The 27852-nt window shown below is 40.0% G+C and overlaps 1 protein-coding gene across 1 annotated transcript in view; it reads right to left on the bottom strand.

The window, feature by feature from the left end:
• LOC126458278 (rab3 GTPase-activating protein catalytic subunit) overlaps positions 1 to 27852 on the bottom strand; it is a 474850-nt gene that overhangs the window by 426417 nt on the left and 20581 nt on the right. The window contains exons 4-6 of the mRNA XM_050095210.1: positions 22234 to 22441; positions 20652 to 20884; positions 14771 to 14958 (exon numbers count right to left, since the gene is read on the bottom strand). Coding sequence (XP_049951167.1) covers positions 14771 to 14958; positions 20652 to 20884; positions 22234 to 22441 — 629 coding nt within the window. The remainder of the gene's footprint in view (positions 1 to 14770; positions 14959 to 20651; positions 20885 to 22233; positions 22442 to 27852) is intronic.

Here is a 27852-nt window from a genome sequence, read left to right as displayed (position 1 = left end):
GGGCTCTCAGTATTCTTGCGGCCTCTGTCAGACACAGAATTTGCTCTTCGCCAAAGCTGTGATTTTAATTGGCTGAGTGCTTGATCCCTAGCTATGCTGAGAGTGAACCCGGTGTCTGTGTCGATAAGGCCACCAGTTCCTCGTATTTCAATAGTCTCCTTCAGAACACAATCCCAAAATGATGAGGTCTGTCTTAGCACTTCAGTTTCTTCATACTTCATGCAGTGTTCTGCAACTGCAGATTTTGTTGGTTGTTTAAGTCTGACGTGTCTTCTGTGTTCCTCAAATCTTTCTTCGATTGACCGTACAGTCTGCCCAATACATGCCTTACTGTATAGACATTGAATATGGTGAATGTCTAGTTTATAGAGCCTCAAGTCATCTTTCACTATACATAATAGGGCTTACATTTTCGGGGTTGGACTGAAAACATAGTTAATGTTATGTTGAGCCAGGATTTTGCCTATTTTGTTTGATACTTTGTGGCGTACAGCAGATGCACCACTGTTTTCTCATCCTCATTGTTTGCTGTCTGCTGGGCTTATACTTTCTGCCTGAAATCATGTTGGATTTGTCTCTTTCTTCAAAATGTACTTAAGATGGTTAAGCTCCCTGAAGCCTTCAAAATCAATGACATTATTTATTATAAATTTTCCTCCAAACTTTTAAGCAAAGAACATCATCAAACCAGGTACTGAGGTGCCCAACATCATGTTGCTGAAATCAGTACTGTGAATCCCACAAGTATGTGAACTTTAGAACTACGTAGAAGTTGCCCATAGTGATATACTTTCACGTAATTAATTACATTATGATAGTGATTTATTGCCGGGGCCATATAAGATTGAGTCTATCAGTACTAGTTCATTATTAATATTAATAGCAAATTTTATTATTTTCCTTTTTTATTCTTGTATATGTGGTCTTTGCTTCTTCTGTGAAGTTATGGGTCGACATTCAGTATTGTTCTGTAAATTGTGTTTGAAGCTCAGGTGATTTGGGGTAGTGGTTTGACACAGAAATTTTACTTTGTGGCTAGTCAGTGGATGACGGTGTGATAATAGAGAGCAGGAGGGGTTAGCTATAGAAGAGGAAAGTCTCTAAGGTTACGGGAGGCCAGTTGCTGAGGGTCAGGATTTTTTATGGCCACGTTTAGGGCTCACAGATGTAGTGGTATACGAAGTGGTCAGCTGTCTCTTTGAGATACATTTTTACATCACTGATATATTTTGTTCTGAACAAGCAGATATTAGATTAATGGATCTAGTAATTATGTTAAATCTGACAAAGCACAATAGCCATAACTGTTGTGAGCACCAAATAAGACAAGACAGTTTTTTGACAAGTAATGCTTCATGCAGTATAGATGCTGAAATAGGACACACTAAGAACTATCAAGCATTACACTGTGAATAAAATTGACAGGAAGATGATGACTCTTCTCATGAATAGGATTGCCATGTAATGTTATTCATGATCTTAGAATATGAGCAGCTGTATCACCACAACATTATGGCGTTCCTAGTACGTATAATGCAGCCAGTACTCTAAACAAAAACCAATAGTTATAGTATTATATTCAAAACCAATAGTTAGTAAGATAGGCGCACCTACATGCCAGCTGGAAAAATACCTGAAACACATTCTCAGTGAATGTGTGGGGAAAAACAAACACTACATTACAACTCCAATCACTTTGTACAACATTACAGCCAACAACAACTATGGTCAGCTTTGATGTACTCAACTTTCTTATGAGATTTCCACTTCTGAATCATGGAACTAATGATGGAAAAGTTTGACAATTTTTCCACTGAACGTTTTAGGCATATTCTGAGATCAATTTATTTGCCGTTTGATGGAAAACCTTTTGAACAAACCAGTGGTGTGGCAATGGGTAGTCCGCTGTTGCCCATAGTGGCCTCTGGAATGCACCAATTTCAAACTGAAGAGCATGTATTGATATGCCAACAATACATTTGTTGTGTGGCCACATGAGATGAGAAAACTGAAAAAATTCCTGGAACATTTAAGCTCTATCTACTGGAACATAAAATTCATGATGGCACTTGAAAAAGATGACCAGCTTCCTTCCCTTGGTGTGTTCATTAAGAGAAAACCTGATGGATACCTGGGTGACAGGTTCATAGGATATCCACATACACTATCTTTGGTGCCTCAAGCTGTGACCATTTATCACATAGGAAATTCGCCAAGGAGAGTCTTCCAAAGAATTACAATATCTGCAAATAGTTTTCTGAAGGAATGGGTACCCAAGATCACCAAATCAAACGGGTATTGCAGTCAAAGTCAAGAACACCTGAGAAATGGGTTGTAACGAACAGAAAACGGGAAGCCAAGGATTTCTTATCTGCCTTACACTGTCCCAATATTTGGGAAGATTGGTATATTCCTAAGAAGACATGTTATCCCACATAATATGCCTCTGTCAACTGAGATAAAAACTGTTCTTTGTATTGTTAAAGTGAATCCGGCCTCCGAAAGATGAGTGTGTACCGCCTTCCATGCAAATGTTGCATGTCTTACATAGGGCAGACTATTAGAAGAGTCAAAGAGAGAAGAAAGGAACACCAATAACACACCTCACTAAAGCAACCACACAAACGAGCCATCACTGGGTACTGCCTCAAATATTATAATCAAGAAATGAAATATGGTAAGACCAGTATTGTGGTGCAAATGCCAAGTTTCTAGGACAGCATAATTATGGAGCCTATCAAACCAAACATGTCATAAAATATAATAAAGAGGGATGGTGGTTTCAGTTTAAATAAGGCTTGGGGTCCAACACTCAATTTATCAAGCTCAAGGTGGCCATCACATCTCCACAGAGCTGGAGTCGTGAGTTGAACTTTGCTATAAATAGCAGAACAAGGCTGGCTGGAGTCGAGGCAATGAGCATACATAACAGCAAAACCACAGAACCTGAAGACTGGGTCAGTTATTGAAATATTGTGCAAAAATGGAAACAACAACATGACTGTACACCCAGAAGTACACCATTAATGAAGTATCTCACACAAAGGTCAACTGACTATCTTTCATCAGTCAACACAAGTTATGAGGGTCATGAATGTCGATCTGTGCACTGACATGCAAGGGGGTACCCCCCCCCCCCCCCCCCCAAAAAAAAAAAAAAAGGAAAAAAAAAGAAAAGAAAAACGAGAACAACATTGCCATGGGTGGTGCTTGTGTGGTACGCATTTCTGCCGTTAAGCATGTATAGTGCATGTCATTGCCACTTCAGTGCCGCCTGGCTTGTTCTGATCATCTGCAGTGATTGTTTTTGCTTGTTTCTTTTACTATGCTGGCAAGTTTAAGTGAACAGCATGCAGCTTTGAAATTTTGTTTACTACTTGGTAAAATTGCTGCTGAAACTGTTTTAATGATGAAAACAGCTTACCAAGATGACACTATGGGAAAAACTCGTAGTGTATGAGTGGTTTGCTGGATTTAAAAATTGTGACATGTCAATTGATGACAAACCTCGATCTGGATGTCCATCAACTGTCCATATCGATGAAAACACTGAAAAAATTCGAGAACTTGTGTTCACAGACTGCCGACAGACAACTGATCAACTGTCAGAGATTAGTGGATTATCATGGAGCTCGGTTCAGCAAATTTTAACAGAAGATTTGGGAATGAAAAGGGTTGTCACCATCTACCATCTGCACACACAGCCACCTCCATTAGACAGTTTTTGGCTAAAAATGGGATGGTGTAGTGCCCTCAGAATTTTATGAAAGTCTGGAGACACTTGTGTTCCAGCCGTTTTGAACACATGTTATTTTAAAGCAGGGTGTAAGGATGAGCATGGGATACTGCACCCATTTATTGTTTGTGCAGATGAAACTGGAAGGGAGATAATTCGTCGGTGCTGGCAATAATAAGCAAATACGGCCCGGAAGCTCCGTGGCCGACTGCAAAGAGTAATGTAGCATTGTATTGTTAAAAAACAAATGGAGAGACTCAAAATAGTGACTGTTTATTAGACGTTGAACTGCTGTTGAGAGTACGTGGACTGGACATGGATAGTCAGCCACGATAAAAGCTTATGTATTGATTGTGTTCAAAAATGTGTAATTAACTGATTCTGGGTGCCCGGTAATGTGTGGGCTTACGTCATAAAGTTTAGTTGTTTTTTTGTACAAAGTGGAAATAAATATGTTATGGTGCATTCAATGATATTCCAAGAGTAGCATATTTTTTAAATAAAAAGAGAGAGCGCGAGAGAGTGAAAATTTCCCCTTCCTAGCAGTGAAATCTTCGGAGAAGTGTCCAGTGCTAGCAGAAGACATCAGTGCTGCAAGAAAGCAGAACCAGCATTCTTCAACAAGTAAGTCCACAAAAACACTTAAGCTGTATAGAGAGAGCTTAAAATTACACAGGGCCACCGCAAGAACGTGGTGACTGTAAAGAAAGGACCTGAGAAAGAAGGGGAAATATTAAGGAAGAAGCTATAAAAAAAAGAGTTTGGAGTTGCCATAGCAACCAATGACAGTGAGGCTGAAGAGCGATTCCACAATACTTATCCAGAAATATTGTGTTGATGTGGCCGCCACCGCACACCAATGCCGACGCCACCACACACCAATGCCGACGCGGCATCACACCAACGCCGACGCAGTCGTCCACCTACGCCGATGCCACCATCCATCGACACTGACGCCGCCATACACTGGTGCCGACGCCGACTTCCACCGATGCCGGGTGAGCTACTACTGACCTCTGATTGTTTGTGACATGTGAGGGTTGTGCAAATAAGTGAGTGTACCTTTAATGATAACTAGATTAAAGGCAAAACAAAAGACAATGGAAAAAGAACATCAATCTGTACAGCCTGTTGGGGCTATGGGAATTGAAAAACAGGGGCCAGATTTAGGCGAATTAATGAGGTTTATCAAAGTGCAGTTTGAATCACAGAACACAAAACAGGACTAACTGAAGGCAGAATTAAACTAAGTTAGATTTGCAAAACACAAAACTAGAAGCTCAAGTTAACATCCTAAGTAATCAGATGCAAGAATAGAAAAAAGAATTGTCCGATTCCCTGAGTGAACAGACAAGTATTTTATTTAAGGATTTAGAACAAAGAAATGAAGCTCATCTAAAAGGGTTAGTTCAAAAATCAGAATATGATGTAGACTGTAAATGTAGTAATTTGGAAACACAATTTAACGAAAAATACAACTCTTTGTAAAATGTATGTAATGTTACATTTGATGTGGTCGAACGAGAATTAACTACGCTAAAAACCAATGTACAGAAACAAGATAAGTTGCTCCCCCTAGTACAGGCGCAAATTTCAGGGGTCAAATCATGGGGGGAAACCGTAGAACAGAACTTCAAAGAAAAGTTAATGACTGCAGAGCTTATAAATTTGACTGGCTTAGAAGAACAAGTAGAAGAATTAATAGGACGAAAGGTTGAAGAGAAACTAAGTGTTGATATCTCTTCGCCTATAGTAACTTCCAATTTAGATAACACCAAGAAAGACTTAGAAACTTTGAGGAAAGAATTCAAGCTTATGCAGGAGAAACTAGAGAAAGGCACAGTTTCCCAAAATATTATATTAAATAAGGACATGATAACCGATTTGCAATGGGGATCAAATTCAGGCTTGTCGAGACAGTTTCCTAAATTCAAACTAGACGGCGAAGTACACCCCACCAATTTCTTAAAACGGTTTAACCAAGCCATACCTAAAAGTTGGGAGGATGCTAAGAAAAGAGAGTCTGCGGTAGGTTATTTGGTGTGTGAAGCTTCTGAATGGGGCACAGTAAATATTGAAAACTTCACAGCTTGGGAAGATTTTCAGAGAAAGTTTAAGGAAAAATACTGGTCTTCAAGTGCACATGAGAAGTTGATCTCAGATTTGTGGGATCCTAAATACTATAGTAATGCCTGGGGTACAATGCACAAGTATTTTGACTGGCATTTGACAAGGGCGAAATATTTAGATCGACCAATGGAAGAAGAGGGATTAGTTAGAATTTCAATAAGACGTCTACCTACTTATGCTAGAAAAGATATTCTATGCAGTGGGTGGAAAATGGTGGAGGAACTGTTACCCTTTGTAGACGCACTCGATGCAATCAATAAAGACAGGAACGAGAACTTGCATGCGCAAGAAAATCCGAATTTTAGGTGGAGTAATATGAATCATAATAATCAGTCAAAGCATTATGAATCCAATCTTGCCCGAGTCCACCGACCTAGCAGGAACGTAAATAGAGGGGGTTGCTCACGAGGACCATTAACATCCAACCTCTGGTAACTACGCAGGAATTTTTGCCCAGCAACAGTTGTGGAACAGAGGGTAACGCAGTTCCAACGTTTGGAAATCGTCCCATGGTTGCTACCCATGAGGAAAACGTGAAGCGATCTGGACCCAGGGCTGGGGCCCAGGTCGTCGAAATACACTGAGAGACTTAAATAAGAGGGTACAGGTTTCCTTTATGCATAAAGTACCTACCAAGAAGGGGCACTTGCTGGACAAAATGAACAAAATAACTACGTCACCACAACCTATTATAACAGGAGAGATAGAAAACCACAAAGTAGACACATTCATCGATTCTGGTAGTGAAGTATCACTTATTTCTAAGGAATACTTTAATATATTAAAAACTAAAAGTAATTTACCTGTTTTACCAGTACCTGGGGTATACATAGATGGTATAACTGGAAAGCAGAGTAAGGTTGTTAAATACGAAAGCTTGGCACACTGCCGTATAAGTGATATGACGTTTCGACAACCTTTGCTAGTAGTGGAAGACATAAATAGAGATGGATTGTTTGGTTTAGACTGGTTAACAGATTTTAATGTTATACTAAATTTCGACGAGAACTGTATTTATGTGGGGGAACCCGAGAATAAACATTGCATTAAGTTTGTGATGGACAGCAATGTGTATAAACAAACATCTGAACACCAAAGATTACAATTAGCCGCGTCAGCTCGGTTGTCTCCAGAGATAGAGTTAACTAATACTGCATGTCCACAAGGTGACTTTCACAGAAAAGATAAGTGAATCTGAAGTGTTAAATATTGAACAGCAAATGGATTTAGTGAGAATTTTGACTAAATACCATTCAGTATTTTCAGAGAATCCAGCTACCGTTAGCAATTATGTTTGCAAATTTAAGATTAAAGACGAGACTCCGTCTTTTGCAAACCATACCCTATACCTATAAGTCTTAAAGAAGCGGTTAGGGAGGAGATTAATAAGGTGATTGATAAAGATATAATAGAAAGGAGTATGAGTGTCTATAATAATCCCTTAGTAGTAGTGAAAAAAAGCTACAGGTGGAGTGAGATTGGTGCTAGATGCACGCACTCTCAACTGTCATATTGAAACCGAAAGAGATCGTCCAGTTAATATAGATGAATTATTAACTAAATTTAAGGATGCCCAGTATTTTAACTCCGTTGATCTGACGGATGGGTACTGGCAAATCCGGTTACATCCAGATTCAAAAAAGTATACTGCTTTTTTGTTTGACGGAAAATCTTACCACTTTAATTTACTACCTTTTGGACTAAATATATCAGTAACAGTATTTATAAGAGCACTTGATAAGGCTATTGGACAAGAGTTATTGAAAGAACCAGTTATTTATGTGGATGATATTGTGGTGTCACCGCCAGACATCACACTTGCTAGGTGGTAGCTTAAATCGGCCGCGGTCCATTTAGTACATGTCGGACCCGCGTGTCGCCACTGTGTGATCGCAGACCGAGCGCCACCACAAGGCAGGTCTCGAGATACGGAATAGCACTTGCCCCAGTTGTACGGACGACATTGCTAGCGACAATACGGACGAAGCCTTCCTCTCATTTGCTGAGAGTCAGTTAGAATAGCCTTCTGCTAAGTCCATGGCTACGACCTAGCAAGGCGCCATTAGCCTTACCTAGTTGAGAGTTATCGTATAAATGTCTCCAGAAGAACATTGTAAACCAACAAAGAATAAAGTTAAGTGTATTCCAAAGCTACGTATTTTCTTTATAGCAGTCATAACGTATCCTGTTCCACAATTGACGCCAGTTGGCGTGTGTGTACGCGTGCCTTTCTTTCGGCTCCCTTCCCAGTGTGGCGTAGCAAGCTTGTTACGCCACAACAGATTGGCGACGAGGATGGGATTCGAACCCACGCGTGCAAAGCACATTGGATTATAGTGCGAACGAAACAACTTGCTCGTCAGCACTGTATTTGGTTCGGAATCGATGCTGCGATTACGAATATGTGTTCTTCTTGCATGGCGTGTGCCGAACAACAATCCGCACCGCCGCGGAAAGTCTGCATGGCCAAAAGCCACTTCCCCTGCAACGCTTGCACATTGATTTTGCTGGTCCGTTCTGGAATGCTCGATGGTTGGTTCTGGTCGATGCCTTCAGTAATTTTCCTTTTGTTGTCCGGATGTCTTCCACGACATCCTCTGCCACCATCCAAGCATTGTCTGCTATCTTTTGCATTGAAGGTCTTCCGCAGACTATTGTTTCCGACAATGGCCCACAATTCATGTCCGCAGAATTTCAGTCATTCTGCCAGGCCAATGGTATTCAACATCTGACATCCGCGCCGTTTTCGCCTCAGTCAAACGGTGCCGCTGAACGATTGGTCCGGACTTTCAAGTCACAGATGTTGAAGTTGAAAGAGTCGCATTCTCGGGAGGACGCGTTGTTGCTCTTTTTGTCTTCGTATCGCTCTCAGCCCCGAGATGGTTGCTCGCCGGCTGAGTTGCTCCACGGTCGTCCTCATCGAACCTTGATGTCTTTGCTGCATCTGCTGCATCAGGTTCCTGTGCAGCGGCAGACTCCTGCTTTTGCTCCAGGCGACGTTGTATTTTATCGCAACTATCGAGGTTCACGGCGTTGGCTCGCAGGGTGCATTCTTCGCTGCCTCGGCCGCGCGATGTATTTGGTTTTGGGGGCCTCTGGTGAGGTGCGTCGGCATCTCAATCAGCTGCGCCTCTGTCGTCGCACGGGTTCTGCCGCTCCCCATCTGCTTTCAGCGACGGTGCCGTCCGGTCAGCACCCTGGGGACCCATCTACTGGCTCGCCTCATCCCCAGGTGTTACCGACGCTGCCTTCCATTTTGACCCATGGCGACGCGCCGCCGCAGCCTCCGCCGCCGCCGCCGGTACTCCAGCCGGCGGCGCCCACATTCAACGCTTCGCTGCAGCCGCCAAGCGCCTCCCTGGGTCACGCGCCGCCGATCGCTTCCCGTGACCAGCCGTACTCCGCCATGGACCTCTTGCCCGCTCCGGACCACGTGGCGTCTTCGCGCGTCGGGTACCCCGACGCAATGGAGGTCGACCCTTCGGCCCCTCCTGTCTCTTTACGGGCGCATACACCGCATGTAGACGTGCACCCTGGACTAGGTTTTCAGGCGTTTCCTAGCTCCCCTCGGACCGAATGGCCGGGTGCGGGTGGCACGGCCTCGCCTGTTGTTAGGCTCCCCACCTCATCGCATACGTCAACATGGGGTCCTCCCCACGGCGGGCGGAAGCCTTATAACAGGACCGTTCGCCGATTTGCGGGGGAGGAATGTGGTGTCACCGCCAGACATCACACTTGCTAGGTGGTAGCTTAAATCGGCCGCGGTCCATTTAGTACATGTCGGATCCGCGTGTCGCCACTGTGTGATCGCAGACCGAGCGCCACCACAAGGCAGGTCTTGAGATACGGATACGGAATAGCACTCGCCCCAGTTGTACGGACGACATTGCTAGCGACAATACGGACGAAGCCTTCCTCTCATTTGCCGAGAGTCAGTTAGAATAGCCTTCTGCTAAGTCCATGGCTATGACCTAGCAAGGCGCCATTAGCCTTACCTAGTTGAGAGTTATCGTATAAATGTCTCCAGAAGAACGTTGTAAACCAACAAAGAATAAAGTTAAGTATATTCCAAAGCTATGTATTTTCTTTATAGCAGTCATAATGTATCCTGTTCCAGAATTGACGCCAGTCGGCGTGTGTGTACGCGTGCCTTTCTTTCGGCTCCCTTCCCAGTGTGGCGTACCAAGCTTGTTACGCCACAACAGATATCTTGATTATTTCACCAATAAATAGTAACCTCTAAGCATGAGACAAAACTAACGGGGTAACATTCTAACAGGAGATATAATATGATGGTACTGTTTAGGAAGAGCGATACCTAGATGACATAAACTGAACATGTGCATGAAATATAGAGTGAAGTGACTAACTGAATAACTATTTGATTATTGTGTATATAATTTCTATTTTTATAGAATGTTTTATATTTTTTGTAAAGTGTGATATGATTGGGGAGGGTTTACATCTAATTTTGAAAGGGATGGGTAGCATAGGCACAGACACGACCTACACACCACGCCTTCCATATAACCCTCGCAAACAAGTGTGACTGGTTCTTCATCATTTGCCATTCCATAGGAGTTGCTAAGATCTTTTCTTCAGGGACTTCAAATGGTGAGAATGTCCGTACTGAAGGAGACGCCGAACATCATACCTCCTCCGGCTTCTCACTTAAGTACCGGCGAAGTGGGGATCCTGGGGAAGGAGGGTGGGAAGGGTTTCCTGTCTTTGGGGCTATCTTCTTTCTTCCTTCGATCTTAGCAACCAATTCTTTTATTTCCTTTCTTACTTCTCTTAAGAGTACCAATCTATCTTTCCCTCTGTCCACATTCATATACTTCTATCTCTGAAGTCCTTCTCTTTTCCGTGATTTCTGTAAATCTACAACTAAGAACCTTAGTGGGCCGAAGAATCAGGACGCACGAACACACTTCCACACTCAAACAATGAAATACAAAGACGTAGACAAGTAATACACAGGGAGATGTAACAACCGTCACAGATAAGGGGGGAAGTAGTGCTCAGGAAGGGCTCGAACACATGTGCTAAGTAATGACGGTTGCACATCTCAAGTGACATGGTATAGTAAGCTTAAGCTAAAGGAACAAGGGGGGACGAAGTGTATATCCACCTGTGTTCATAGCTATAGTAGCACAAAGTAATATGAATAGAGGTAAAAAGAAATAGATATTAAGCCAGAGGTATCGAATCAAATAAGTTTCTGATGAATAATAGGATTGTGCAGACCGAATAGCCCGAAGAAAAGAAATAAAGTTACAACCATGGATGAAACATATTTAGTTATTAAGGCTATATAAGTGAGCTGTAAGCAATGAATAAGCGAAGAATTTAAGCAGGTAGGCTGAAGGACTCAGGATGAGGAAAGGAGAGGTAGATAGAAATTTTACCAGGAAATTTTAAATAAAATAGTGTGCACAGGAGTATGAATCATTGTTAGAGAAGATAGGGAGGGCGCATCCGATATAGATGAAATGAGAGAAAGAGAGGCAGGTAGGCAGACCCAGAGGAGGCTGACCTATACTGTGTGGGCAGCGGCACCAAAAAGGGGATTGACCTGTACCATAGTTTAGTATAAATGGAAGGGGCGTACCTACCCAAGGATATGTTTTCATAGTATCAACCCTTACATAGATTGGACCCAAAGGGAAAGGGTGGTACAATGACCTGAGACTGAAGTGGAAAGTTTCCCCTGGAAAATTTGAATTCTAAATTTTTTAAAAATATAACGGACAAATCCTGCAAGAGGAGATAGAAAAAAGAGAAAACCCCCAGTAAAACTAATTTTTTTCAGACCCGGAAAACCGGTGGTTATCATCAACAGCTTCTTAAAAAAAAAAGTAAAGACTCTACTCAGAATAACGCCTGAACTTTGAAACTGGCTAAGGGGAGGGATTTACTTTGGCTCAATCCTAGAAGCAAGAGTAGATAAATCTATTGGAAATAGCTAATACTTGTTGTACTACTAGTTTATCACACTATTATGTCTATGAAAGATATTACCAACAGCTTAATGAAATACCGGAAATGGAAGAGAGTTTTTGTACCTAATGTTTTTATGTAGTACAAAGTAACAAGATAAGTGTCAAGAAAAACAATTATTAAAATATATAAATATATGTTGCGTGCAAAATAATGAGTGTTCGAGCTAAGGGGAGGGATATGCAGTGCCCCCAGAATTTTACAAAAGACTGGAGACACTTGTGTTCCAGCCATTTCGAACACATGTTATTTTAAAGCAGGGCGTAAGAATGAGCATGGGATACTGCACCCATTTATTGCTAGTGCAGGTGAAACGGGGAAGGGAGATAATTCGTCAGCGCTGGCAAGAGTAAGCGAATATAGCGCAGAAGCTCCGTGGTCGACTGCAAAGAGTAATGTAGCATTGTATTGTTAAAAAACAAATGGAGAGACTCAAAATAGTGACTGTTTATTAGACGTTGAACTGCTGTTGAGAGTACGTGGACTGGACATGGATAGTCAGCCACAATAAAAGCTTATGTATTGATTGTGTTCAAAAATGTGTAATTAACTGATTCTGGGTGCCCGGTAATGTGTGGGCTTACGTCATAAAGTTTAGTTGTTTTTTTGTACAAAGTGGAAATAAATATGTTATGGTGCATTCAATGATATTCCAAGAGTAGCGTATTTTTTAAATAAGAAGAGAGAGCGCGAGAGAGTGAAAATTTCCCCTTCCTAGCAGTGAAATCTTCGGAGAAGTGTCCAGTGCTAGCAGAAGACATCAGCGCTGCAAGAAAGCAGAACCAGCATTCTTCAACAAGTAAGTCCACGAAAACACTTAAGCTGTATAGAGAGAGCGTTAAACATTACACCGGACCACCGCAATGGTTCCATGTACCTTACTCACCTGACCTGGCTCCATGCGACTTTTTCTTATTTCCATTCATGAAAGGACACCGATTTGACAACACTGAAGAAGTCAAGAAAAAAATGAGGGAGCAACTATCAGCCATTTCTAAAGATGATTACAAAAAATGTGTTAAACACTGGAAACACCAGTGGGACAAATGTACTAGTTGTAATGGAGAGTATTTTGAAGAGAATTAAGTTGTTTTGTAAATAATTTGAAAATATATAGCTTTTAAAAAATAATTCTGCCTTTTTTTTTGTATTCCCTCGTATAAACTACAACTCTAATCAGACAATCAGTTACTTTAATTTCTGTTGGTCTTAATAAACTACCTGAAAATATTTTATCAGTTTTGTCTGCTGACTACAATAATTTCAAAGTTGGCATCTTTTAGCATTTAGGATTTGACAGTCTTTTTCAGCTGTAGTATGAAAAGCACAGAATGAAGAGCCAGTCTGTAGCCAGAGGGAAGGAGGTGTGGTGTTTCTTTTTATGTATTGGTTTTTATATGTTATGAAGGCTGAAGTTAGTGTCATTCTGGCTGCTTCACAACTGAAAAATTATTTATGTCAGTGACTCTGTTGTGGTACTTCTTGCAGTTAGTCTGCCTGACACGATGTTTTTATATTAAAAGACATCACCAACACACAAAATTCCAGATATACAGCTGCATTTATTATTGGAGGTGACTTCTGTTAATTATTTTTTGACTTTTATGAAAATGCAATGCTAAGGAGATTCTCGCAATTTTGTTAAGTGGGGGGGACTGTAAAAATTTCACTGAACTCACTTCACTCAAATATGATTCAATATTGGAAAAACTGATTACTTTTACTGTTTCAAAGGAATAACCACTAATCACGAGAATTCTCCTACATTTAAATTTATTTTTATTTGTCAAAATTAATGAATACTCAGATATCTGTTACGACTCTGGGCCATTATCATTTACAACAATGGCACTGACCTCTGTGCCAATGTTTCCCTATAAAATTTGCATAAGGTGTTGAAATATATCACTCCATCAATATAGGAGTTATTATAGAAAAACATTAGCGACATTTTTAGGTAATATTTGATTATATTCAGGCTAAATATTACATGAAACTTACATGTTTTCATGCCTTGTCATAAAATGGCTTCTTACACTACCAAGAAACAAAAAGGAAGAGCGCAATCCTTTTTCAAAAGGAACAGAGTTTGCAATTACATTCACAGATCATATTAATTGAGTCAGTTTTAGTATATTTGCAAATTTATTCAATATATTTTTTGTCACGTTATGTGGAGTACCACCACAGATGGAGAATAAGAAGAAGAAATGGATATGGAACTCCTCTTTTTGTTGCACAGGCCATAATTCATGTCTGTAATAATATCTACTTCCATGCTTAAATAGTGTCTTCTCCTTCAAGAGATCATGTTTCTAGACCTCTAAAAGGTGATACTGCTGCATCTTTTATGCCACATAGATCTCCACTGAGAAATCCTATGAATGATTTTCCCTACGATCTGCGTTCCCCTCTCACTTACCCCAGGAGTTTTTGGATGGACTGAGTAGCTTAGCAGTGCCTGACACCCATTTTAAATTATTTTCTTTCCACATCTTTTGATAACATGCAGTTGGAAGGGTGAAACAAGCATATTGAAGACAACTTTTATAGAAGAAGAAATCTCACACTCCAATTCTGATGGCTCGGAATCAAAACAACTGTAGACTTATTATTGGGCCCAGCCTATGTAACACCAATAATGCAAGCAGAAGACATTAAAAACCAACTGAAAAAAAGCCACACCAAGTTTGGGATACAATGGAATCAATGTTGATTAATATCTGGATGAAATCTGAATATCCATCAACTGAAGAAAATATAAACTGAAAGCGATAGCAAAAAGTTATGTGAGGAGCACCTGCTCTCTCACATTAAACACACAGATCAGAATCAAATGCTGAAACCCCATATTCTGAGTGTAAACACATCAATGAATGTAAGATGATTCTGTATATTTCTTACCAATTTGCTGTCTGCATCAGGAAACAGGAAGTACAAAATGGGCAATAAGTAGTCGTGTGACAACGGTGCATCCCTATTGCCCCCTTTTGATAGTTGGTGTTGCACCTTGGCTTTGCGGATTACTTTAGAAATAGTTGGAACTCTTGACTCTGTTATTGCACTCAGGGATGAGCTCAAATTGATATTTTCTGAAAATACAGGAGAAATGCTATACATAACAGAGTAAGTTATACAGTTTGTTTCTTTATAAAAAAGAAAAACTTCCAAATACATATGAAGCAATCAAAAAATTAATCAAATAAAATAAGAATTTTTCCATTTAGGCAGCAACAACTAGTACAACAACAGTACAGCGAGTTTACCATTTCCATTTCATATAAATACTACATTGTTATTTCTCGTTCACATGCCTGAACCTGTTAACGGTTATTATAGAGAATAAAAATTTTACTACACAGGGAAATCACTTATTATTTCTGTGTAAGGCCCCAATTACCACACTAATTATTCAGAAGAGAATAAAAATGGAACTATGACAAAATGGCCATCAGCTGTATCATGTTTTGAGACATTCATTAAAATTTATTTTCACAAAAGTGTATTTCTGTGACTTATTTGTACAGTGATCTACTTAGACAGAAGTACAGACCACCCAAACCATCAGTTGGTTTCTGCACATGTTATACTACCTCAGTTAATCGGAAAACGCAGAAAACAGACAGCTATGCAGCTCAGCAGCATTAGTTGAAACAAAGGAAAGGAGCAGCTTTGAAAAACCAAACAGAGAAAGCAGCAGAGGATCAAATAAGCTCAGCAGAAATTATGTGGAGATAATAAATATAATTGACAAAAGGAGGAAATATAAAGCACAGGGAATGAAGGAAGAAAAAGGGGGGAAAAACAGACATGTAAGTTTGAAATTGATAGAAAATGCAAAATGTCAGAGCAGGAATGGCTAGAGAAGAAACAAAAACTGTAGAAACATTCATGACTGTGAGAAAGGTATGTGCCACCTATAGAAACATCATTGGAACCTTTGGAGAAAACAGAAGCATTCGTATGAATATTAAGAACTCAGATGGTAAGCCAGTATTATGTAAAGAAAAGTTGAAAGGAACAAATAGGAGAGCTATAAAAAGGAAAAAAATTGCTTATGCTAGCAGTTGTGCACCTTGACATTCACTGACAGAGCTGCTTGATGTCCTGCTGAGGGAAATCATGCCAGATTCTGTCCAATTGGTGTGTCAAATAGTCCAAATCCTAAGCTGACTTCAGGGCCCTGCTCATAATGCTTCAAATATTTTCCGCTGAGGAGAGATCTGACAACCTTGCTGTCCAAGGTAGGGTTTGGTAAGCATAAAGACAAGCAATAGAAGCTCTCGCCATGTGTGGGTGGGCATTATCTTGCTGAAATTTAAGCGCAGTGTGACTTGCCAAGAAGAGCAAAAACATGTGGTGTAGAATATCATTGACGTACCGCTGTGCTGTGGATGACAGTCAAAGTGGTCCTGCTATGGAACGAAATGGCACACAGATCATCACTCTGGTTGTCAGGTTGTATGGTGGGTGACAGTCAGGTTGGTACTACATCACTGTCCAGGTTGTCTCCAGATGCATCTTCACTGGTTATGAGGGCTCATTTCAGACTGGGACTCGCCAATGAAGACAACTGTACTCCACTCAATGAGATTCCAGATCAAAGACGTGTCTGGAGACAGTCCAAAGGTTGGATGCCACCCTAATGTCACCAGCCATATGGCCTGACAACCAGTAGTGATGGTCTGGGGTGCCATTTCATTTCATTTCATAGCAGGACCCCTTTGGCTGTCATCCGTGGCACCCATACGGCACAGTGGTACACCAATAATATTCTAAATCCTATTTTGTTTCCCTTAGTGGCAAGACATCCTAGCCTTACATATCAGGCAGATTATGCCCACCCACACGTGGTGATAGTTTCTACTGCTTGTCTTCATGCTTGCCAAACCTTAACTTTGGCAGCAAGGTCACCAGATCCATCTCAGTAATTTCCAAGAATGTTTGCCTATTGAAGCGGCAGACTCCGAACGATATTGAATGTTTTATCCTAAATAGATCACACGACTGTGGTGGCAGGCATTATGGTAAACTGTTTGTGAGTTGCTGGGGAAACCTAAATGATTTATGTCGGTAGTGAGTTGGGATGTCTGCTGTCGTAGATGTTTCTTCAGCCGATTGCCTCAAGTGGAAGAATCTAATTCCACACTAATGTAATGTAGAAAATGGTTTGAACTTTTGTTGTAAATGTGGACTAATACTAGATGACAAAAGGAGAGACTGTGTAGACTGGGGTGTGGCGAAGTCTATAAAAGTTCATAAGAAGAGTTCTGATAGTGAAATACCTTTACAATTTCATTGTGGAAACTGTGGTACATGAATGAATATCAGGAAGAACACATGGTCTGACTATTCAAAATTATCTATCCAGATCAGGATAATCCTTGTATCTTGCTGGATTACAGACTACATCCTGCAAGCAACATCATCGGAAACTGATTTATCTAGCAGAACCATATGCGATTATTTCAGGTTTTGCAGAGAAGTGTGTTATGTAATAGTGTTGAACAACAGTGTACCAATCAGTGGACCAAATAAAGTTGTTGAAGTGGACGAGTCACACATGGAAAAAAGGAGAAACAAGAGAGGACAACCTTTAAAGAATGAAATCAAACATATCTGGGAATTAGGTGGTATAGAACGAGAGTCTGGGAAGTGCTTTGTGGTTAGAGTATTCTCCAGAGTCAAGGTGGTTTTAGTTGGTTTGCTAAAGCACTTTATAGTGCCCAGCAGCAAAGTGATTACAGATGGCTTTCAGTCCCACAAGACATTGAAAGCAGAAGGATTCAACCATAAGTCTGTGAACCACTGTGTAGAGTTTGTGTCTTCCGATGATTCAGTGGGCACATGCATAACATCGAGTGGCTGTGGAAGTCAGCAAAATCTTCCATTAAAGAAAAGGGCATCCATGAGGAAGAGACCAACTCTACTCATTTCAGTATCTGTATTTCCATAACTTGTGATTGCAAGGAAAAGTTAATGCATGTGACACTCTACCCCTATTTTTGCTTGACATAGGCAGAGTCTACCCAGGTTATGGCAAAAAGGGAATGCTTCCCATAGCATACACATCAATGGACTTTCTCATGATGACAATGTCTACGAATAGTGAGGTGAGTCATTTCCTTTGTAATTACAAGTATTTTAGTCAACACTCTTCTTTTGTCATTGCTGTAGTGACCACTGCAAACACTGATAATAATACTAGCCATCACACTCACGTGATTGAATCAGAATCGCTCATTCAATGTCAATAAAGCAAGTGGCTTCAATAGGCAAACATTCTTGGAAATTATGTCTGTCCCTAGCAGAGAATGTTTGGCACATTCTGGACAGGGTCTTCAAACCACATCAGGATTTTTATGATGTAATGAGCCAATTGGACAGAATAGGGCATGATATTCCTCAGGAGGACATCCAACAACTCTAACAACAGCCAAAATTCCCTCAGCCCTCGAGAAGGATGTAATAATTCTAACTCCAAAGAAGGTAGATGTTGACAGATGTGAAGATATCCAATGTTATCTGTTTAATATGTGAGACAGCAAAATACTGGCACAAATTATTTACAGAGGAATGGAACATTTGCTAGAAGCCACCTAGGGGAAGATCAGTCTGGGTTTCACAGAAATGTAGTAACATGTGAGGCAACACTTAACTTACAACTTACCTTAGAAAATTCATCAAAGTAAAGCAGAAATACATTAATAGCATCCATAGATTTACAGAAATCTTTTGACAATACTTCTAGAGAACATTCTTTGAAACTGTGAAGGGAACAGGGATAAAACATTGGATGTGAAAGGTAATCAGCAATTAGTACATAAAACCAGACTTAAGTTACGAAAGCTGAAGAATATGAAAGGAAAGCATTGAGAAAGAAGTGAAGCAGCATTGCGGCATATCTCCCACATTATTTGACTTGTGGAGAAAATCAAAGAGAGATTTGGAAGGAGAATTAAAATTCAGGGAGAAGAAATGAAAACCTCAAGATTTGCAAGTGACAGTGTAATTCTGTCTGAGATCATAAAGGACTTGGAACATCAGAACTGTAGTGATTTTATCATCAATCTTGAAAAGAGTTTATAAGGTGACTATGAAAAAAAGTAAAACTAGAGTACTGAAATTTAATCTCAGCCAGGCAATGAAATGGGAATCAGACTAGGAAATGAGACACTAAACGCATTCAAGAGTTTTGATACTTGGACAGCAGAAAAACTGACATTAGCTGAAATAGAAAGGATACGAAATGCAGGCTGGCAAAAGCAAGAAATGCATTTCTGAGAAAGAGGAAAATGTTAATGTCTAACAGAAAGTGTTATGAAGTCTTTTCTGAAGGTGTCTGAAGTGCAGTGTGTGAAAATGGTGCATGGATGAAAAACAGTTCTGACAAAAAAGAGCATACAGAAGAATGCTGAAGATTAGATGGGTTGTTTGGATTACTGACAAGGAGTTACTGGGCAGAAAAGAAATTTATCTCAGAACATGACTAAAAGAATGGATAGGTTGATGGGACACATTCTAAGATGTTGGGGAGTTTGCAGTTTAGTATTGGAGGTACACATGTGGGGTAAAAACTGAAGAGGGACCAAGGCTTGACTACATTAGAGAGGTTGAAACAGATGTAGGTTGCAGCTGTTATTCAGAGAGAAAGAATCTTGCACAGGTCAAGCTATCATGCAGAACTATACCAAACTAGTCTTGGGACTGTAGACTGCAACAAAAAATGTCATATGGACATATGTCCTATTGTAAATGGTTTCTGAGATAGAACACATGTAATGTCACTTTTGTACGATTTCTGGAATCACTCGAAACCTGCACCCTTCAGTGAAAAAATGTCACAGTACAAATTTAAACTACATTCAGTTTCCTACAGTAAAAGGACCTATTCATGATTCTCTAGGATTTACAGTTTGTGCAAAGACAGTGTGAGGATACTGAAAATATGACAAGATGTGCAGTAGCTTAGGTACACTTTGTAGCCCAATTTGAAGTAGTTTCCCGACCTGATGAAACACAAGTGTCCCATATCAAACTCGTCTCAGCTTCCTCTACACTACCATCGTACGTTGTGGATAGTAATGATGTTTGAATAACACAGAAAATAAGTAACAAAGTATTATTACAAACGTTCTATCTACAAAACCATTCGCAATAGGGCATATGTCCATATAAAGTTTTTAGTCCAGAATCACTTAAATTATTACCCCTCAGCCTGTACCTTTCCTCCTGTATATGATGCCATCATTAGAGAGGAGATGGGGTGAATGGGGGGATACCTCTAAAAACTAAATGGAATTAATGGAAAGATCAAAACAACATAAACTGCCCTTGGGCTTGTTTCCACATAAAAATCAGTGGTTATCATCGCAAGTAAGAAATTATTTGTGATAATGGTGTGTAGGTGTGCTGTGAAATTTAACATCCACTTTCTTAAAGACAGAGGGCCATAAAAATGCACAACTATAAAACCAAATACTAGACTAGCTAAAAAATAAGAATTAAGATCGAATCAGTTGAACGAAATTTGTTCATTCTATACATGATATACAGTAGTACTAATAACCACTAATATGATTCTAGATTTATGCAAAAAAGGACAACATGACAGAAAATATATTTTGACAAGATTCAACACAAATAAAATTCCCATTCTGCATAGCATTTCATGCACTGCACTAGAAGCCAACAAGAAATAACAGGACCACAGAATTAGGCTTATATTAGTTTCTAGATTAGTTTATACATTCAAGCAACATAAAAGTGATTCATTGTAATGTACCTGCAGTGGCAACATCTATAATGTCTCCCAAGAGGTCTCTCGCTGTGCTTTTGCAGAGACAGAACTGCAAGAATTCATCAAAGTGCTCTCCCAGCAAACAATTTGGACGTTCCACCATGCGGACTCCTACAGACCATTCAGGTGCTCGACATGGTTCCAGGTCTGAATAGCTTTCACTGTCCACTACAGCTGCCTCAGCCAACTGCGGCCACCGAGCATACAACTGCAGTTCACTGCCAAATGAAACGAAATGAGTAATGGTTAGACGCACATTAAAGTAATTTTACATCCTCTAACCAACAAGCATATTTTCGTAACTGTTTTAAATTCAATAAGGAAGTGTAAATAAATGTAATCATGAACTAAATAAACACTAGTTATGATAAAGGAACAGACAATTTATTTGAAGGTTCCTGTAATGTATCAAATGAATTCATGAATTTACATCTGTATCCCACACAACTTGGTATTGTGTGGTGAAGGTACATAATGTACCATAATTTTTTTCTCCTTCCTACTTAATTTGTGAATGGTACATGGTAAGAAAACTTCTCAGTATCCCTCTGTGGAAGACCAACTTTATGAAACTTTACCCTCACAATAACAGGTAAGGTGTAATACGCTTCTAAGTCACATTGGAATGATAGCAGCTCTTGGAAGTTTCAGGGCAAAACTGTCCATGACACTCAGTGTTATTTTTGTGGCATCTCCCATAGGAACTCGATGAGAATTTCTGCATTGTTCTTTTGATGGCCAAACCACACAGTAACAAATCATACAGATCTTCTTTGAATGTTGTCTTTCTCCTTACGTAAATCCAGCTTGGTCTGGGTTCTAGACTGCCTTTCCTCCATTAAGCAACATCTGCTGCTTTCAATTCCACTCTTACTTATTTCTAAATCTGTCAGTTTTGCATCCATGTAGATGACTGAAAATAGATTACATACAGTGTTTCTCTTCAATGAAATTAATTTGAAGTTAGAGTTGGGTATTTCTATTTTAATTTTATCATATATTGTTTTGGTGCCATTGTCATCAGTGAGTGCCTGGACAGAACAATGACTTACACAGGAACTAATCGTTTTAGGATAACTGCCCGGTTACATAATTATCTCCATGTAGGATTAAAATATAGCTATTCTCTATTTTTCTTTTCTTTCAGACCACTAAGATTAGTCAGAACTGTATTTTGACTTGAAACATATCTCACCAGAAAACAGAACTTAAGCTAAATGTATGGTACAGAATACATATAATGTTGCTGATGGTGAAATAATGCAAATATGAATAATAATGAATCTTTGATCACATAGAACATTTCAGTGTAAGAGAACATTGGGAATTAAAACCACTGAAAGTAATTGAGAGTGATGCAAAAATATGAGCTGTCCATAACAACTTGAGATACATGTCAGCAACTAAATGTATTTTAGGGGAAACCATAATTAGTTCAGTCTCATACTCAGTAGGATGCAGAGGTGAATATTATTTTCTGTATCTGAAAACAGCCAATCATTATATAAAATAAATCCATCACAATGTGAAAGAAATGTGTTGATCTTAAAAATTTGGTTTCCCTTACCTGACAGGATCAAAAGTTGCCCCAAAGGGCAATTTTCCTAATTCCTTGACACCAAGTGTTTGACCATTTAAGAAATCAAAATCAGGAGGTTCTTGTGTCCACTTGTTACTAGTCCAGTCAGTCAGAATATAAGTGAACTGAACTGATATTGTCACTGGTTCTGTTGACATGGCACTTGTTATCTTAGATTTGAAGACATTAAGCAAACCTGGCAAAGGAATTCATAACATCAGTTTCAGTTATGAATTACACAAAGTAATTTCTTATTTTTTTAGAAAATCAGTCCATGTGAAAATAACTGAGAAATTTATTAAAATCTAGAAATATGGTATATTGTCACTGCTGTGATTTTTGAGATACTGAATATAAATCAGACACCATCAAACAGAATGAGAATCCTTAAGTCTTCTTGATGAAACTCCACACCAGCTCTCCCCTCAGCTTGAAAATGAGGAAATGATTAAATGAATATAGCACAACTAATGAAAATTTGCAACAGACCAGGACTTGAACCCAGATTTCCTGTTTTCCATGAGCAGTTGCTTTAATGATTATGCTACCTGAGCATGTCTCCATGCCTTACTCAATCTTTTATTGTCACTGACATTCCTACCTACGATTTCTGAACACTGCAATCAGAAGTTCTACCATCAAATATATGAGATTAGCACCACTAGGGTCATGTTCATGATGCAGCCTCACTGCTTGCATATCGCTGGTAGAGAACAGTGATGATGAAACAAGACCACTGAGCAGTATCAGGTAGTTGGTGAGCAGCATAGTTGCTCATCATACTGTTCACTACAAACTGTGGCAAGCAAGGATATCAAAATAGTTTGTGTTTCAATCAGTGACCATTATTAACAGTCCTGAAACTAGTGAAGTGATTGTTTCAAGGTCACCCCAGCTTAGCCATTGTTTAAAGAACTGTTGGTCATTTATGCACATTCTCAGCAATCACACACCTAAATCAATAGTGTGCAAACCACTTTGAAGTTTCTGACAGAGGGTACTTCAAATTGTAGCACATATTACTGTTTTTCCTCATTCCTTCCCATATGGAGCAAGCAGAAAATGACAAATTAAATACCGCTGTGCACCCTGTAACTACCCCATGTTGTCTGAACAATTCCTACAGGACTGATACTCAAGAGAGCCAATATTGGTCCTCACTGACAGATTTCAGATAGATTATATAATGGTAAGACAGAGATTTAGGAACCAGGTTTTAAATTGTAAGACATTTCCAGGGGCAGATGTGGACTCTGACCACAATCTATTGGTTATGAACTGTAGATTAAAACTGAAGAAACTGCAAAAAGGTGGGAATTTAAGGAGATGGGATCTGGATAAACTGACTACGCCAGAGGTTGTACAGAGTTTCAGGGAGAGCGTAAGGGAACAAATGGCAGGAATGGGGGAAGAAATACAGTAGAAGAAGAATGGGTAACTTTGAGGGATGAAGTAGTGAAGGCAGCAGAGGATCAAGTAGGTAAAAAGACGAGGGCTAGTAGAAATCCTTGGGTAACAGAAGAAATATTGAATTTAATTGATGAAAGGAGAAAATATAAAAATGCAGTAAATGTAGTAGGCAAAAAGGAATACAAACGTCTCAAAAATGAGATCGACAGGAAGTGCAAAATGGCTAAGCAGGGATGGCTAGATGATAAATGTAAGGATGTAGAGGCATATCTCAAGGCATATCTCACTAGGGGTAAGATAGATACTGCCTACAGGAAAATTAAAGAGACCTTTGGAGAAAAGAGAACCACTTGTACGAATATCAAGAGCTCAGATGGAAACCCAGTTCTAAGCAAAAAAGGGAAAGCAGAAAGGTGGAAGGAGTATATAGAGGGTCTATACAAGGGTAATGTACTTGAGGACAATATTGTGGAAATGGAAGAGGATGTAGATGAAGATGAAATGGGAGATATGATACTGCGTGATGAGTTTGACAGAGCACTGAAAGACCTGAGTCGAAACAAGGCCCCGGGAGTAGACAACATTCCATTAGAACTATTGACGGCCTTGGGAGAGCCAGTCCTGACAAAACTCTACCATCTGGTGAGCAAGATGTATGAGACAGGCGAAATACCCTCAGATTTCAAAAAGAATATAATAATTCCAATCCCAAAGAAAGCAGCAGTTGACAGATGTGAAAATTACTGAACTATCAGATTAATAAGTCACGGCTGCAAAATACTAACGCGAATTATTTACAGACGAATGGAAAAACTAGTAGAAGCTGACCTAGGGGAAGATCAGTTTAGATTCCGTAGAAATACTGGAACACATGAGGCAATACTGACCCTACGACTTATCTTAGAAGCTAGACTAAGGAAAGGCAAACCTATGTTTCTAGCATTTGTAGACTTAAAGAACACTTTTGACAATGTTGACTGGAATACTCTCTTTCAAATTCTGAAGGTGGCAGGGGTAAAATATAGGGAGCGAAAGGCTATTTACTATTTGTATAGAAACCAAATGGCAGTTATAAGAGTTGAGGGGCATGAAAGGGAAGCAGTGGTTGGGAAGGGAGTGAGACAGGGTTGTAACCTCTCCCCGATGTTATTCAATCTGTATATTGAGAAGAGAAATTTGTTAACATCGAATATAGATTTAAGTGTCAGGAAGTCGTTTCTGAAAGTTTTTGTATGGAGTGTAGCCATGTATGGAAGAGAAACATGGACGATAAATAGTTTAGACAAGAAGGGAATAGAAGCTTTCGAAATGTGGTGCTACAGAAGAATGCTGAAGATTAGATGGGTAGATCACATAACTAATGAGGAGGTGTTGAACAGGACTGCGGAGAAGAGAAGTTTGTGGGACAACTTGACTAGAAGAAGGGATCGGTTGGTAGGACATGTTCTGAGGCATCAAGGGATCACCAATTTAGTATTGGAGGGCAGCATGGAGGGTAAAAATCGTAGAGGGAGACCAAGAGATGAATACACTAAGCAGATTCAGAAGGATGTACGTTGCAGCAGGTACTGGGAGATGAAGAAGCTTGCACGGGATAGAGTAGCATGGAAAGCTGCATCAAACCAGTCTCAGGACTGAAGACCACAACAACAACGTTGGTCCTTGAAATTTTGGAAGCTGTTTTTCAGGGGATGCCGTCTATCATAGAGTGCCTGCCATTTCAGTTTTTTCGGCATTTCTTTGGTACTCTCCCATAGGCCAAATAACCCTGTGACCTTTTGTGCTACCTTGCTTTGTATATGTTCAATATCTACCAATGGTTCTGTATGATACAGTTTCCATGCACTTGAACAGTATTCTAGGATGGGTTATGCAAGTGTTTTTTTAAACAATCTCCTTTATAGACAGACTGCAGTTTCCCATTATATTACCAATAAAAAAATTATGATACACAGACGGAAGTATCGGTTATGAGCTTAAGAGATAATTTGAAGAGTGAAAACTAGAAGGGATAATTTTAAACAGACACCTCGTTTAGCTGTTTTTAAAAGCAAAGCAATCTGAGACCAGGAATATAAAAATCATCATAAATAAAATGCAGGAAAATACAGATTGCTACTTACCATAAAGAAGACATGTCGAGTTGCACAGGCACAATTAAAAGACACTTACATAAAGCTTTCGGCCACAGCCATCCTCAGTAAAAGAGAGAGGCACACACACAAGCAAGCACACCTCACTCATACAGGACCACTAACTCCAGCATCTTGAGCTGGAATGCAGCTGTCACACAGGATGCAAGCTGGAATCTGTACATCTACATCTACATGATTACTTTGCAATTCACATTTAAGTGCTTGGCAGAGGGTTCATCGAACCACAATCATACTATCTCTCTGCCATTCCACTCCCGAACAGCGCGCGGGAAAAACGAACACCTAAACCTTTCTGTTCGAGCTCTGATTTCTCTCATTTTATTTTGATGATCATTCCTACCTATGTAGGTTGGGCTCAACAAAATATTTTTGCATTCGGAAGAGAAAGTTGGTGACTGAAATTCCGTAAATAGATCTCGCCGTGACGAATAACGTCTTTGTTTTAATGACTTCCATCCCAACTCGCGTATCATATCTGCCACACTCTCTCCCCTATTACGTGATAATACAAAACGAGCTGCCATTTTTTGCACCCTTTCGATGTCCTCCGCCAATCCCACCTGGTAAGGATCCCACACCACGCAGCAATATTCTAACAGAGGACGAACAAGTGTAGTGTAAGCTGTCTCTTTAGTGGACTTGTTGCATCTTCTAAGTGTCCTGCCAATGAAACGCAACCTTTGGCTCACCTTCCCCACAATATTATCTATGTGGTCTTTCCAACTGAAGTTGTTCGTAATTTTAACAGCCAGGTACTTAGTTGAATTGACAGCCCTGAGAATTGTACTATTTATCGAGTAATAGAATTCCAACAGATTTCTTTTGGAACTCATATGGATCACCTCACACTTTTCGTTATTTAGCGTCAACTGCCACACCATACAGCAATCGTTTCTAAGTCGCTTTGCAACTGATACTGGTCTTCGGATGACCTTACTAGACGGTAAATTACAGAATCATCTGCGAACAACCTAAGAGAACTGCTCAGATTGTAACCCAGGTCATTTATATAGATCAGGAACAGCAGAGGTCCCAGGACGTTTCCCTGGGGAACACCTGATATCACTCGATTTGACTCGATGATTTGCCGTCTATTACAATGAACTGTGACCTTCCTGACAGGACATCACGAATGCAGTCGCACAACTGAGACAATACCCCATAGGCACGCAGCTTGATTAGAAGTCGCTTGTGAGGGATGGTGTCAAAAGCTTTCTGGTAATCTAGAAATACGGAATCAACTTGAGATCCCCTGTCGATAGCAGCCATTACTTCGTGCGAATAAAGAGCTAGCTGTGTTGCACAAGAACGATGTTTTCTGAAACCATGCTGATTACGTATCAATAGATCGTTCCCTTCGAGGTGATTCATAATGTTTGAATACAGTATATGCTTCAAAACCCTACTGCAGACTGACGTCAATGATATAGGTCTGTAGTTCGATGGCTTACTCCTACTACCCGTTTTAAACACTGGTGCGACCTGCACAATTTTCCAATCTGTAGGTACAGATCTATCGGTGAGCGAGCGGTTGTATATGATTGCTAAGTAGGGAGCTATTGTATCAGCGTAATCTGAAAGGAACCTAATCGGTATACAATCTGGACCTGAAGACTTGCCTGTGTAAAGTGATTTCAGTTTCTTCGCAACCCCTAAGGTATCTACTTCTAAGAAACTCATGCTAGCAGCTGCTCACGTTTCAAATTCTGGAATATTCCATTCATCTTCCCTGGTGAAGGAATTTCGGAAATCCACATTAAATAACTCCGCTTTAGCGGCACAGTCGTCGGTAACAGTACCATCGGCACTGCGCAGCGAACATATTGACTGCGTCTTGCCACTTGTGTACTTTACATACGACCAGAATTTCTTCAGATTTTCTATCAAATTTCGAGACAATGTTTCGTTGTGGAACCTATTAAAGGCATCTCGCGTTGAAGTCAGTGTCAAATTTAGCGCGTCTGTAAATTTTAGCCAATCTTTGGGATTTCACGTTCTTCTGAACTTCACATGCTTTTTCCGTTACCTGTGCAACAGCGTT

Source organism: Schistocerca serialis, chromosome 2 (genome assembly GCF_023864345.2).
Source record: "Schistocerca serialis cubense isolate TAMUIC-IGC-003099 chromosome 2, iqSchSeri2.2, whole genome shotgun sequence".
Classification (NCBI taxonomy): Eukaryota; Metazoa; Arthropoda; class Insecta; order Orthoptera; family Acrididae; genus Schistocerca; species Schistocerca serialis.
The sequence above is the reverse complement of the archived record's forward strand: the minus strand, read 5'-3'. Positions and strand labels throughout refer to the sequence as shown.